At 40.3% G+C, this 15,750-nt stretch overlaps 1 protein-coding gene across 1 annotated transcript in view; it reads left to right on the forward strand.

The window, feature by feature from the left end:
- CNTNAP4 (contactin associated protein family member 4) overlaps positions 1-15,750 on the forward strand; it is a 264,709-nt gene that overhangs the window by 235,309 nt on the left and 13,650 nt on the right. Inside the window, exons 18-21 of the mRNA XM_067018557.1 lie at positions 5,705-5,944; positions 7,425-7,649; positions 9,400-9,533; positions 10,348-10,435. Of these exons, the coding sequence (XP_066874658.1) occupies positions 5,705-5,944; positions 7,425-7,649; positions 9,400-9,533; positions 10,348-10,435 (687 nt within the window). The remainder of the gene's footprint in view (positions 1-5,704; positions 5,945-7,424; positions 7,650-9,399; positions 9,534-10,347; positions 10,436-15,750) is intronic.

Consider the following 15,750-nt stretch of genomic DNA (forward strand, 5'->3'; position numbering starts at 1 on the left):
GGACTCAATGTTGAGAGTCACTGCTGGGATTTTACACCCACAGACATGCTCCAGCCACGGAAATGAGGCAGAGAAAAGAATCAATCATTTTTTTAAGCTGAATTGTGACAGTGGTCATTTTCTGTTTTGGTTTGTAAACTCAGCATTTTTCTTAGAAGCGTCTTAAATTAGCCTTGAATTGATTTTCATTCAACCAGCTCTAAAATTTTTGTTTGCAGCCTAAATTTTTCACTGACAGGTGTTTTTGTTTGTTTGTTTGTTTTTGCGCTACACGGGCCTCTCACTGCTGTGGCCTCTCCCGTTGCGGGGCACAGGCTCCGGACGCGCAGGCTCAGTGGCCATGGCTCACGGGCCCAGCCGCTCCGTGGCATGTGGGATCCTCCCGGACCGGGGCACGAACCCGCGTCCCCTGCATCGGCAGGTGGACTCTCAACCACTGAGTCACCAGGGAAGCCCAACTGACAGCTTTTTAAATGGGGCAAACTTCATTTCGATACTTTGGGACCAGGGCCCGAAGGAGAAGTAAGGACTCCTGATGTAGACTCACGAGTCATTTGCATTGCATTTGAACTGCATCAAATCTACAAATATTTATTAAGTATCAAGAGCAAGCAGTCTCTAAATGCCATACTCAAAGGTTAATGCTGAACTCTAAGCATACTGAAGCTCTGAAAGCTGGTTTTCAACCTAGTTACACACTCATATGGCCTGGAGAGCTTTGGGGACACTCACCGGCAGTGCCAGGACAAAGATATTTATTTACTGTTGATGGGCGTTGGTGTACTTTCACAGTTGCATATTGCAAACACATCGTTGTGCTGGTCTTTTGGTGAACATGCGCTTGCATATCTGCGGGGTGTGTGCGTGGGATGGAGTTACCGGGTCACTGGAATGAGCATACGCCAGGCATCGGGAGACTCTATCCAATCTCTGTCGGCCATTCGGGCAGCGTTCTTTGTGAAGTGGCCGTTCAGATCTCTTGCCCATTGTCTACCGGGTTGCCCGCTTTCAAAAGCAAACGGTAGAATTCTTTATATATTTTGGATGAGTCCTTTTCAGGTAAATTCACTACAGATATTTTCCTTTCTCTCTGTGGATTGCATTTTCACATTTGTTAATGGTGTCTTTTGATGAGCAGAAGTTCTTAATTATAATATGTTCTAGATTTTTTTCTTTTTGCTTTCGGTTCATCTTTGATAGGCTACAATATCGTTACAGGAAGAGAATGCCAAACAACTTTATGTTTGAATAATTTTTATTACAGACTAATTTTCTTTTGTAGTCGTAAATATGTTCCCTCATTACCAAAGTGCAGTGCAATGAAAGTCACATTTCTCTTTCATGTAATCATATCATTTATTTCAATTATTTTCTTCTCCCCTCCTTGAGAGGTCTTCCTCGTGATTAGCCAAAGAAGCTCCCAGTGTACTTTTCTGTGTCTAGCGAGCAAATCTGAGTGACTTGACTAAAATCAGGATTCAGATGGGATCTCTTGAGATCAGAGAATATGACTAATAGCACCAACACTCATTTCTTTGAAATAGACCTTAGTGTGGTCAAACCAGACAGTGCCGTGGCCTTAAGTCTGAGTAGACCCATTTTTTCCCTGCTGCAACTGCCACTGGGACGTGTGCTCACCACTGACTCTGGTTCAGGGAACAGTGAGTGAATTTTCTGCCTGTGACACGGTTGCTTACACCACCTGCCTCTTTCAACCATGATCGTTCTTTAAACGTGCGGGAGAACAGTCCTCCTCTTCCCAGCCCGCCCAGGGCTTTGCTCAGTGAGGAACCTTCCATGGCAAAGTTATAGCTGGGCTCCCAGTCTCACAGCTTTCTACACTAACTGATACCATCATTTCTGCGGGGCTGCATCTTCCCCAGACCTAGGGGATGGCTGGGAAGGACAGGACTGAAGGTCCAACGCGTGATGTACAGAGGACCGCTTTTCCCGTCAGTCCCCCGACTTGGTCGCGGCCCAGCCCTCACGCCCAGTCACTTCCCTGCCCCCAGGTGACCCAGGATCAGGGCCTTCCCTGCCTTTCTCTGCACAGCACCCTGGTCGGAGAGAACCCCTGTACTCTGACAAGCTTCTGTAACTTTGGATTTTAAAGAGAAGTGTAGGGACCTTGATTTCTTTTTTCCTCTAAGGCCCCTGGGCAAATTACACACTTGTTCCCAGTTAATCCTCAATGATATTCAAGCACAGCACATAAATAATTTGCCATTAAAAAATGAAAGGTCTTCCTGCCACAAAAGTCGTGGAAAATTGGCATAGGAAAGAGCCAGCTTGTACCCTGTGACAGTAGCATCTGTCACTTAGTCTAACTTCCTGAGAGTGTGGAATGGGATAAAGGGATTGGGCTCAGTCTCTACTCAGCACCGTGTGCACTTATTTAGGTGCAGTATCCCAATACTGTTACGTAAGGGAACAGATTCAGTTATATTCATCCACATAGAAACGTTGGGTATTTGTTTCACAGAATACTTCAGTGTTTGTGAAGTTACGGAATCCATTATATCTGATATAATATGGCAGGTAAATTGATAGAAAATTAATTGGAAGACAGTTCCAAACACAATAACTCAGCGGAAACATCCCGAATCAATTAATCAAACTGCAACTCATTTTAATTGGACATACTCTAACCTGGAAAAGTCATTGGACTCTTTAATTAAGCTTTCAAGCCCAATCCTATTTACATTAGTCATGTTTTCCTGAACAGTTACATCTTAAAATAAAAGGTTATTAATTTGAAACCTAATGGTAAATTAAAAATCCTCAATACATGTGTGCTGTAAATGTTTATATCTAATTAGATATTACATTTTCTTGGTAATTTAAAAATGTAGTTTAAAACTGTTTGATTAGGCAAGCATTAACTCTTTAAAAGTACGGAATTAAGAAGTCCTGTTTACAAAACTGTGTTGATTTTCGTCTCACTATTACGATTGCTATTTAGGCATATATTTCACATGTCTACATGTGTATTTTCACCTGTTAATATCCCCATCCTCTGACCTTCTTCTCCACGGGGTATCTATTTCTGCCACTGACATCATGTTGTGCTCACGTCTCTCTGTCTAAATCCATTACTAGACTGTGAGATCTCTGAGACCACGATTAGTTGCATATAACTCTGTACCTCCAATGTCAGACAGTGTCCAGCAAAGAGCTGCTAAATAAAGCTTGCAGAACTGAAATGCCATTCAAACCAAAAGTGATCTGGGGAGAAGAAAATGGAAGTTTTCTTCTTTGACCATATTCTTATGTGGAGAGGAAAGGGGCATCCTTGTAGCTAAAGGCCAACTGTAGGTTTTAGTCTTAACTCTGCCTCTGGCTAAATGTGTTTATTCTAAAATTTCTCAGCTATACCCATGGGCTAGTCCCTGGACTTTTCTATGCCTCTAGTTCCTCATCATTTGAAACAATACAGCAGAAAACAAACAAGAATGAATGAATTGGAACCAATGAATATGGATTATTCAGTTGTTGGACTCTGGGTTCTTTAGTTATTATTATGTCACTGGTAGACGGAGACAAACCCCTAAATCGAGAGACTGTAGATGTTTCAGAGTGACAAATGCATAACAGGCCATGATTTAATGTTACTGTGTACTATAAACTCTACACTGTGATTTAAAATACTGTAACACGAAGTCAATGAAATAACACCAGGAATACACCTCTAATCCAGATTTCACAGCATCTGGCCCTCCTCCAAAGAGTGCCTGGGCCAAAGCTAAAACCAAGGCTGCAGGCTGCCTTCCTTTCCCAGGAAAGAAAACTCCAGCAAGGATGCCAAAAGAATCACTGTCACAGACTTGACTGAGCCCTAGACTTTCTTACTGAGTTGGGTTAGCAGCAGCTTTTATGTGGAAGGAAGAGAAAAGATGTCTTCAAGGTAAGGGGAGAAGAGAGACTTCAAGGATGGCAGGAGACTGAGTAAATATAGGAGGGATCAAACAATTGTGTCAGCAATTCTGAAACTCTGGGATAAAAGCAACTCCTTCTCTTCCTTGCCCACATAAACTGGAATTGTAAGATGTCTGGCTCCATACCATACTTCATCTGGATTTATAAATAGAAAATATAACCCACACCCTTAAGACTTTCATATTCTTCATTGAAAAGGCACAAATTATGTCAACTGAAGCCATTTGAATACAGATATTTAAATACAGTCATTTGAAATATATGACTAAATAGCATTAGTACCGTGAGTTCAGAATTCTCAGAAATTCTTTTATTGTCCTCTTCATGGTGTTTCATTATCCAAAAACAGAGAATTAATTTATTCAGAAATATTCATTGAGTTTTATCGACAACCTCAGTCCCAGGGACCCAAACATCCCTGTGAGGAAAGGCTGTACCTCTCTTCAACTTTTGAAGCACCAAGCTCCCATCTCCTACCCCTAAGGTACAGTCGGTTTATTGAATGAGTGTGTTAATTATTTATTAACAGTAAATTCATTGAGAATTAATATTAATTGATAATTAGTTATAATTATACATAGTTATTGCACAGCTATTATGTGTCAGGCACTGTTCTTTGTTCTGGGGATATAGTGTGATTGAAACAACCCTTACTGAATGTGTATTTTGATGGAGATACACTGATAATATACAAGGAACATTGTACAAAAGTAAAGCTTGCTAGATGATGACAAAGACATACTTATTTAGGGTCTTTCTGGCCAAATTTTGGTTCTGAAATACAAAAAAAAATAAACAAAAAACCAAAACCAAAAAACCTGTTTAATCTCTGAGAATAGGAGACCTTAGGTAAATGAGGCTAGATTAGGAACTTGCTAAATGAAGTGGTGGGGGTGGGTAGGGGGAGTTAACACGTTCTGGGAGGAGAGAACAGGTACAGAGCAGGTATAGGATCCTGGAGGTGAGGCAGCATCATCTGTTCAAAGATGAAGCTCCTTTTCAGAGGCCCCAAGACCACCTAACTGTCTCTGGGTAAACCGCCCAGATTATTTAGATTAGGACACGAATCTAATGTGTCCTCGTTAATCCCCTTTCGCGATTTCGTTGAGAATCTTTAACAATGAACACTGGTCCAACACTTAGAAAAAATTCACTGGGAAATATGCCTGACAGAAGCAAATACTCCCGTGCTCAATCTGACGTTGTGTGCTTTTGATGAAAAGAGAACCAAAAGATCATATCAACGCACAGTCAAGTTAGAAAAACTCAAGGATTCCTTCATAGTTCTCACTAAATTAAAGCTGTCCCGGCATCAGGATCAGGTTTCAATGTGAAGGACGAACCACACTTACCCACAAATATATGCTTGTTTAAAATTGCAAGAAAAAGATTAGGTTCTACATAAGAATAGCAATGCATATCACTGTTATTTTGAATGAAAGAGCCTTTAAGTTCTTTAAAATAAAGAGACTGATTTAAAAAAAAGTCTCCAATTTAAAGTTTAATAAAACTCTTTTAGAAAACAAATCTATAACAAATTCAATCTTTGGGAAAAAAAATGAATCCATGTTTTATCTTTTATCTTTTTGAATTCTTCTACTATTTTGTCACAAATCGTGCTTCTAAAAGTATATTGGCTCTTCAGACTCCAGTGGTTCTCTGTTAAGGCCATGATTTTGGCCGCCCTCTGTGAGGCCTCAGTTTTGTGTTTAAAATCCTGAACAAAACACCTAGGAACGTGTTTGCATTTGCAGTATTTCCCTTTTAGGTGGAACGGCCACCCGACAGAGGGGCTTTCTGGGATGCATTCGGTCTCTGCAGTTGAACGGAATGGCCCTGGACTTGGAAGAAAGAGCCAAGGTGACTCCCGGAGTGGAGCCGGGCTGCAGAGGGCACTGCAGCAGCTACGGGAGGTTGTGCCACAACGGCGGGAAGTGCAGGGAAAAGCCCAGCGGGTTCTCCTGTGACTGCACCTCCTCTGCATACGCAGGGCCGTTCTGCTCTGATGGTGAGTGTGACGCGGGTGCCCCAGCAGCAAGACCATCCAACGTGAATAAAACCTCCTGCAGTTAGTTTTCTCTGTAGCAATTTGAAACAAAAGTATTTCCATTTCTGAATTTTTTCTGGCAAATTGCCTATTTTATGCCGATGACATTTCACTACTTAAATATTTGCCGCGGTTCTTTGAACACCATGTTTATTGATGGTAAATAGTGGCCTCTAGGTGTTGTAGAGTGTTGGCTGCTCACTGTCTGCTCTTTTCTATCTACAGCTAATGCTCTTAAGTAATATGGGTGTCAACAGCCCGTCCCATGGGCAGTTCTCATTTTTCAGATCATTAAAAGCATGATTGTTATTTTTGAAGATGGTCAGCAATGCAAAGACATTTTTTGTTGTGTTACCACAAAAACTGTTTTGTTGTTTTACCAAACAAATATTATTTCCAGGAATATAAATAACGTTTCCATTCAGTATTGATGTGTAACAAAATAGAGATACTCGGTCGTTTTGCTCTGTGAAATGTCAACTGTCTGTTGGTGAAGTGAAACAGCGGACTCGTTTTCAGCTGGTCTTGTTCACTGATCCGTGTCGTGGCGGAAGGAACGAAATGAGTGTAGTACTCGCGTTCTGAACAGACTTCCATGAACAGACAAACGTTTGCTGTAGTTCCTCATAGAACAATGTCAACGAGTTTAATTCACTTGCTTTATTTAAGTGTTTCTGGGCTACTGAACCTTTACCTGAAGGAGGCTAACGAAAACTGGCTGCAAATTGAAGCAGTCCCTGATTTGCAATGAAAGCATTTGAGATTATTTAATGGAAAGTTGGCCAAAGTGCACTCTTCAAGTCATCTACTTTTTATCAGGAATAAGTTATCGTTTGAAATCAACCTGTGGTAATCAATCACTGCTGCTACCATTCTATGCTTCTCACGTTTAAAGTTAGAACTAAGACCTATGTCTTTACATCCTCATGTCTTTATAAGAGGATGTCTTTATTTTCTGAACCTAAATGATTTCCAGTTCATCTTGCTAAGTGTAATCGGGAATATTATTCTGCATCCACATGTTATGTAGTATCTAAAACGTGTATCTATAGATAGTAAAAATAATAAACAGACAAAAAACCTACAGCTCTGAGGGAGTGGAGACGTTGCTACCTTATCTGTGAGCAGCATCTGAAGCTCACGTTCAACAACTGCCCTGAACAGTAATGGAGGAGAGCCGAGCTCTGGCATCCCGAGCTAGCTGCCTCTCCTACCACCTTCTTCACTTTTATACAAATATATATATGTGTATATATATATATATATATATATATATATAGTGTGTGTGTGTTTATGTGCAAATTTAGGATATTAATCTCGTGTAAGTAAAATGATTTTTTAAAGTTTGGATAGTTATTTTTTAAATTTAAAAAGTATCAGTATGACAGACAACATCCTTGTTTCTTAAATTTTTTAATGTGAAATGTGCGTATCATTTCAGAGATTTCCGCCTATTTTGGATCTGGCTCATCTGTGATTTACAATTTTCAAGAAAATTACTCCCTAAGTAAAAATTCCAGCTCCCACGCGGCTTCATTCCACGGTGACATGAGGCTAAGCAGGGAAACGATCAAGTTTAGCTTCCGCACCACGCGGACCCCGAGCTTGCTGCTCTACGTCAACTCCTTTTATAAAGAATACCTTTCAGTTATCATTGCCAAAAATGGTGAGTGCTGTTCAGACGAGAGAGAACTGGGTTAGAACATTCGGTCAGGAACAATATGGGTCCTCTCGCACGCCTGCTTCCCAAACTCCAAAGAGGGGCTTCCCTGGTGGCGCAGTGGTTGAGAGTCCGCCTGCTGATGCGGGGGACACGGGTTCGTGCCCCGGTCCGGGAGGATCCCACGTGCCGCGGAGCGGCTGGGCCCGTGAGCCATGGCCGCTGAGCCTGCGCGTCCGGAGCCTACGCCCCGCAACGGGAGAGACCACAACAGTGAGAGGCCCGCGTACCGCAAAAAAAACAAACAGCTACAAAGAGGAAAAGAAGCGTGCCTGTCCTGTTATTCAGTTTTGGGTTTTCAGTACTATCCTATCAACTTAATCTAAAAGGATTATTTATTTATTTATTTATTTTATTTTTTTTTTTTTTTTTTTTTGCGGTATGCGGGCCTCTCACTGTTGTGGCCTCTCCCGTTGCGGAGCACAGGCTCCGGACGCACAGGCTCAGCGGCCATGGCTCACGGGCTTAGTTGCTCCGCGGCATGTGGGATCTTCCCGGACCGGGGCACGAACCCGTGTCTCCTGCATCGGCAGGCGGATTCTCAACCACTGCGCCACCAGGGAAGCCCTAAGAGGATTATTTAAAATACTTAAAATGCCTTTATCGCTTTATAATTTTGGTAGTTTAACACAGTGTGAATTTTTAATTTATGTAGATAAAATATTTATTATATTTTAGCATTGCTAGGATCACTTTACTATTCCATGTATCAGTATCAGTTTAGTGGTTCATTTTGAAATAAGATGCCTAGTTGTACATAACAAATAATTTCCTTTGAATCAAAGTAGAGGAGTTTTGAGAGAATGTTAACAAGCTAGCGTTATGTGTAAGAAAACGTCCACAAAATAATCTGTTGGTTCTGATTTTCGGCAACAAAGCAGCCTCGGGAAATGCTAGTACATCGGTGCAGGGTAGTGGTATGCGGCTTAGGACGTGTGTGCTACAGAAAGCCGCTTACTGGCATTGCTCTCTTCCCTTTATCTGGATTAGAGAGAAAAATTTTATGAGTAAATCCTCTGGGTGAGGAAAACAAACGAACATACAAACGTGTGAATATATCATTTCAACTGAATCAGATATGGCCCAAGGGCACTGAACACCAAAATAAAAATAATATTGTTCAATAAGTATACTTCTCCTCACTGTATACATTTTGAGCTTGAAGCTTATCTATATATATTAGGACATTTTCTCTGTTAAACTGGAAGATATCCTGTGAAGTAAATTTATTGACATCTTTACAGGCAATTAAGTAAGTAGTGTTTGCTTATAATAATTCCATTTATCAGTTGCATTTCAGGAATGGTAGAAATATTTTTTTGAAAGATGAGATTATAGAAACAACGTTATTGCAATATTCCACAGCAGTTTGGCACTTCATAATATACTAAATCTTATTTTTTTAAGTTAGAGGCTAGTACAGAGATTTGCAAATGCTTAATCACATATTTGACAAGTGAAAATTTTGCAAGAAAGAGCCTGCTTATTCGCAGCATATTTGCTCTTGATTTTGAAAATAGTGCAACTTCACATGGAAACTGATTTCTAGGGATTATGAGGAAAGTGTACATCCAGATGAACTACTGTGAATTTTCCCCCAGAAATTAATAAATATCAAAAAAGGACTCTTGAGTTTTTTTAAGTAGTTTTTAAAATACAATTTTAACTGAAGTATAACTTTTTCCCCCTACTTTAGGAAGTTTGCAGATCAGGTACAAGCTAAATAGACATCAAGAACCCGATGTTGTTAACTTTGATTTCAAAAACATGGCCGATGGGCAGCTTCACCACGTAAAGATTAACAGAGAAGAAGCAGTGGTCTTTGTGGAGGTAATAGAGAAAATGCAACAGAAGCAGTGGTTAAAATGATGCTCCCCAGCAGGAAGGACCTACAGCAGAACTTGGATAATGGATAGATTAAACAAAGACATCCTCTTGCATAGATCATAGACCATCAGACGTGTTCCGTTTTTTTTAAGCAATAAGATTCTGTCCAAAATATTATTAATATTTGATACTTAAAATTGCCAAACTTTCCTATTTGTTTTGCTTTACCCAGGTGGGAAATGCTTTCTAGTTTAGCATAACATGCTATCGGTAGGACCATTGCTACTCTAATGAAACCAGTTTACTTCAGATGGGTGTACATGCAACCATAATTCTAGCACAGAAATTAATGATTGCAATATCAGAATAAATTTTAAAATCATGTGAATTACAGAAGAGAACGTTGAATTATTCACTCTAGCAGCTTTTGAAGAAAAGCACTAATGTTTCAGCCCTCTAGATAGAGGAAAATTTCTTAGCTGAATGACTCCAGTGAAAATAACCAGCTAAGTAAAAATATCAAGATGAGAATAGCTTGCATCTTTTTGTTGGTTTTCCCCATTTTGGCTTTCTTATAGAGTGGAGAAAAATTAAGTGGTATAAGGGGATAGAAGGTGGGGTGCACTGGTATCTGAGGGTGCATAGAAATAGTTTAGAAAATAATATTCACCTGTATAAATGGCTAACTCTTTAAACTTTGTTTTCCTAAATCTTTGGGGCCATATTAACTATTGCCTATTTTATCATTTTCTTTTGCCTCCTGTCCTCAACAACGGCATCCATTTGGATGTTTGCATCTCACGTAACAATTTTACAGATTGACGAGAAAGCGAGGAGACAAGTCCACCTTGCATCAGGTACAGAACTCAGTGCGGTCAGATCCCTTGTACTGGGCAGGATTCTAGGTAAGTAAAAGGAATGGCCTTTGGCCCAATCGTGATGCATAAACATGGAACAGAAGAGTCATATGCCAGACACACACACACACGCACACGCACACGCACACACACACACACACACACACACGCACACGCCACTTCATCATGCCAAAAGAAATCTCTTGCGTAATTTCATTTCTGAAGTGAATGATAATCAAGGCAGAAGCTGTACTTCCTCAGCGGTGTATGTAATCGTGAGCAGGGACCTTTTGCAAGGTGAGCAAGCATGCTACTTTGATAGTAATGCCACTCTGGCGTGTGTCCTGCGTCAGTCCAGCATAGTGAAACACGGTATTGCCCTCACACTTCAAGCATATCAAATAAAAGTAGAAATAACAGACTGTGTATCAGTCAGCTGCCAAATGGATAAACCATCATCTAATGAGAAAACTAGGATTAGATCTAAAAGAAAATGGAGGAGGAAGCAATTGCTTTTCTGCTGCTTAGTGACTATGCTTTAGGTTGTGGCCTGGATCCTGTTTGCCTTGTTGAGATGCAGTGGCCAGCCGCTCCTGCTAGAACCCAATGACTTATAACCCAGTGTCTATCTAAATGCCTTATCATTCTTATTTCTATCCACTCGTTACTTCTGATGATAGCACTGAAGTAGAAACATACTCTTGCCATTTTAACATCAAAATATGTGCGCTTGGGCTTCCCTGGTGGCGCAGTGGTTGAGAATCCGCCTGCCGATGCAGGAGACACGGGTTCGTGCCCTGGTCCGGGAGGATCCCACATGCCGCGGAGCAACTAAGCCCGTGAGCCATGGCCGCTAGGCCTGCGCGTCGGGAGCCTGTGCTCCGCAACGGGAGAGGCCACACAGTGAGAGGCCCGCATACCGCAAAAAAAAAAAAAAAATTTGCGCTTTTCTTCGTACTTGCCAGCAAGGACTAAACAGAAAGAGGGGCAGTAAAAAAAAAAAAAAAAAAAAAAAAAAAAAAAAAAAAAAAAAAAAAAAAAAAGAAAGAGGGGCAGTACATTTTAAAAGGGATTTTCTTTTTAGTTATAAAAGTGGGGGTGGGAGACTTTCTGTAGTCTGGTTTTAGTTCCTAGTTTGATATTTGACACTAACCTTGAATATTTTGTCCAAGATAATAAATGGAATCTTTTATTTTTTTGACCTTTTCAGTTACTTATACCTTGCTATATCATTTCTTGCATTCCCTGTACATAATCTCAGAACCTTGAGAATGTTTGATCAAACCTATGGGTGAATGATCAAAATATTGGCCCTTGAGAAGGTTAATAGTTAAGTTTGTAAATATTTATAGGCTTTCTAGTACTATGATAAGCACCAGTATTGTACGCTCTTATTCTCCAAACAAGCAGGGGAAATATCAATTGCATTGTTCTTCCAGTATGCTATAGTGGAGATAAAAAATATGTGCAAAGTACTACTTAGATATTTGGAAGCTTAATTGGAATATCCCAAGTGAGTTTCATAGTATAAGTTACATAAATTCAACTACAGTAATTAAAAAATCAGATAATTATAACAAATCCCGATTTCAAGAGCTCCTCAGTCTAGCAAGTTCTGAGATGAGGCATTTTACATAAAAATGTAAAATACAAGATAGAAAATTCTAACAATTATGCATAATGTTGATAAAATCATATTTTTGAAGAAATGACATCTTCAAATTGAATGCCAGAGTTGCTGATGAAACTATTTTGTGTGAATAGAAATAAGTCAAATATATTATAAAACAATTGGGAAACTGATCTGCACTTTATAAGGAGGATTGTATTAATCAAACAGTAGAATAAAAGCATTCATTATATAAATATTTGTTTCCCTTTTTATAATGAATATAGCAGATTAATAAGGAATTAAAGATGTTAATGTTTTCATTCAAGAACAGAGTATTGGACTTCCCTGGTGGCACAGTGGTTGAGAATCCGCCTGCCGATGCAGGGGACACGGGTTCGTGCCCCGGTCCGGGAGGATCCCACGTGCCGTGGAGCGGCTGGGCCCGTGAGCCATGGCTGCTGAGCCTGCGCATCCGGAGCCTGCGCTCCGCAAAGGGAGAGGCCACAACAGTGAGAGGCCCGCGTACCACACACACACACACACACACACACACACACACACACACACACACACAGAGAACAGAGTATTATTAAAATGCATATCACTCATGCTGAAAATTAAGATTAAAGTTCAAAAGTAAGAATTTATTTGGTACGTGCCTAAGGTGCGGATCTTGACCAAGGACTAATATTACATTCAAATCATTTGTAATTCAGAGGAGACTAATAATTTATGGTCACATGGTGTGGTATATGAATTTACAACAAAATGTTATGTACTACATTCTTATATTGTAATATGGTGTACTGATGTATAGCAAAATTGATGCTAAAATGGAACTAGTAGTTTTCCAGAGAGTTACTCAGTCTTGAAGTTTCTTATTATGTTAGTCAAGGTCCTCCAGGAAGCCATTGCCAAGACAAAATTAACCATGTGAGGATTTTATTAAGGGGACACTTGTGAAAGAGAACGTGGGGAGAGAGCTTGCCAAGACTGGGAGAGCCATCAGATGGCATGCAGCTCTGCCTTCAAGTGAAGGAGAGAGGGAGGGAAAGTTAGACAGAAGCATCCTAGACTTCTGTGCAGTCAACAAAGGTTAAACAGTCTTTGGGGAGCCCGTGAGTCTGTCATCCATCAGAGGAGCCCCATGTTTCCAAAGGATGGGTCTGCCTTAGAGTCCCTGCTGTGATGGGCTGTTGGCTGGGAACAGCCCATGGGCAGCAAGACACTGGCCCAAGCATGAGGACGGATTTCAGAGCCCAGCAGCTGGGGCCCTTGGTCAATCTCTCTCATCTAGTTGGAGGTCTGCAAGGCACATTCTCACGTGCCCTCACTTATCAACTATGCTTTTCATTTTTGTAAGTCCGTTTGGCTCCCTTGTTCATTTAGCACATACTTTGTGATCACCTGTTGTGTACACAGAGATGCCACTCAGCAAGGCAGACACTGCATCTGCCCTCACAGAATTTATGGTTAGTGGGCATACAGCTAATCATTATACAAAATGTTCCTGTGTGTCTAATTGAGTATAATGTACCCTATGTAGCTTGGGATAAAATAGTTCCCAATTTCCTCCAAATTAAAATAAATTAAAATACTGTGCGACTTTCCTGGCGGTCCAGTGGTTAGGGCTTGGCACTTTCACTGCCAGGCTCCGGGTTCAATCCCTGGTCAGGGAGCTAAGATCCCGCAAGCCGGGCAGCACAGCCAAAAAAAAAAAAAATTAAATACTTGTTTCGTTTTATAATTCCTGAATACTTCTTTTAAGGGAGCAGAAGAAAACATTGACCAATATTTTTTGGAGTTATAATTTGCCTATTTTCAACCAAAGACTTAAGGGTATGACCATCCACTGCCATTTTAGATGGAAACCCAGAAATAAAGGAAATTCTTCCCCTCTTTCACTTTTCTCCAGTGCTCATTTCTTAAACTTAGGAAGAATCGTGGGAATAATTTTGGATTGCTGTCACTATTAATCAACATTACTAGCAGATGTTGAAAAGGAGGGTAAATTTTAGAAATAATATCAAGCTGTACTATGATGACATGGAAACCATCTCCAACTCCCTACTACACTTAAAATAGTTAAAGACTCAATAACTTTGGCGTTAATAGTCATTAGTAGTTGGGAGCTGGGGTGAGATGATCCAGCTGTTTGCCAAGCAGCTCAATTTAGATGCCCCTGTATTCAATAAAGTACGTTAAATTTGCTTTTCATATTTAAAATTCACTGTAAAATTCAACTCTGGATTCTGCATCTGGATACTTTTATATGTTAGAATAGTTTTATGGTTCATTTGAGTAGACGCTGCATGATTAAGTTCACTCATCCTGAGTAGTAGCTTTTGTATATTAGAGGTGATTGTTGACCATTGAGGATCATTTCTCTCTTCTGAGGCCATAGAGCCAGGGAATACACTCAGTTTAGTGCAGTGGAGGTTTAGCCCAGATGTAAGTAAAGTCTGTAGTCAGCTACGAAAGGACATCTACTCAGTTTCCGATGAAGAGTTTTGAGAACAATCTCAATGTGTCAGGAACCGTTCATGTAAAACTCAAGAGCCCAGAAGTGAGGAATTTTGTAAATATATTGTGAAACGTCTCTTAAGATGATGGAGGCATTATTTTAAAAGCACGTTTTAAAAGAGAAGTATAGTTTAGAGCAAGAAAAGTAAGGAACCTACTTTAAATCATTTTTTTTTTGTATTCATCAGCTTGATTTTTGAATATTTTAATAATTAAAATGTCATAGAACATCTTCAGTACTTAGAATGACTTCATCCTTGTGGTGGCTTTAATCGTTTCCAGACAGTCAGCTACATCATTTTGAATTGGCCATACCTGGAAACTTAAAAACAGCTTTTCTCCTCATCGTGATACCCGAGCATCGATCAGAAGTGTCACGTGCCAAAAGCAAAGAGCGCTCATGAGGCTGAAACATATTATCTGATTTTAATTACAAAGCAAATGATAAGGTCGACAGTGGGATTTTGTCAGAGGTACATATAATCATGAGTACACGCTCCAGGTGGGATGGGCAAGTGTACATCTTCGACAAGGATGTCACCTGCGTCACTTTCACTTGGCCGTCAAACATCGTAAAACAGAGCTGAACTTACACTGCAAAAAATACTAAATGATAAAAGCCAAAGTCACAAATCCCGAATTATATATTTATCAGCTGCCACAATCTCGAAGCCTTCATACAAAGATAAAACTCAAATAATTTCTAAAATAAAAAGGAGAAAGCAATTGTTTATTTCTTTAATTACTGACATGCTTTAAAATGTACCTGTACCAGGAATAAGTAAAAAATAAAGCCATGATCAGGGACTCACAGTATTGTGTGCGTGAATTTATTAAAGACCAGGCATTGATGGCTGAGAGAGAGAGGATGGAATTGACGGGAGGTACGGATGCAGGACCTTTGGGGTGGAGAGAGGGCGCGGCCACAGAGAAGAGGTACTGGACCGGCCGGCCTAATGATGGTCTATAGCACTAGTCAGAAGAAAGACGGTGAAATGTGAATTCTGCTCGTGTTGTCGTTAAATCTAAAAGAGGGTTAGAGATGGTTTCCATGTCATCAGAGTAAGATAGTGTTACCTATAAATTATCCTCCTTGCTTGCTAGCTGCCAGTAATGCTTGTTAACGGTGATTGGAGCCAAAAACTGCTCCTACAGTCCATTCTCATCTGTAGAAGTGAGTACTGGAGGACAGAGAGAAAGCAATTCCTGTCTTTCTGTTCTTCCTTCT

This window comes from Kogia breviceps, chromosome 18 (genome assembly GCF_026419965.1).
Source record: "Kogia breviceps isolate mKogBre1 chromosome 18, mKogBre1 haplotype 1, whole genome shotgun sequence".
Classification (NCBI taxonomy): domain Eukaryota; kingdom Metazoa; phylum Chordata; class Mammalia; order Artiodactyla; family Physeteridae; genus Kogia; species Kogia breviceps.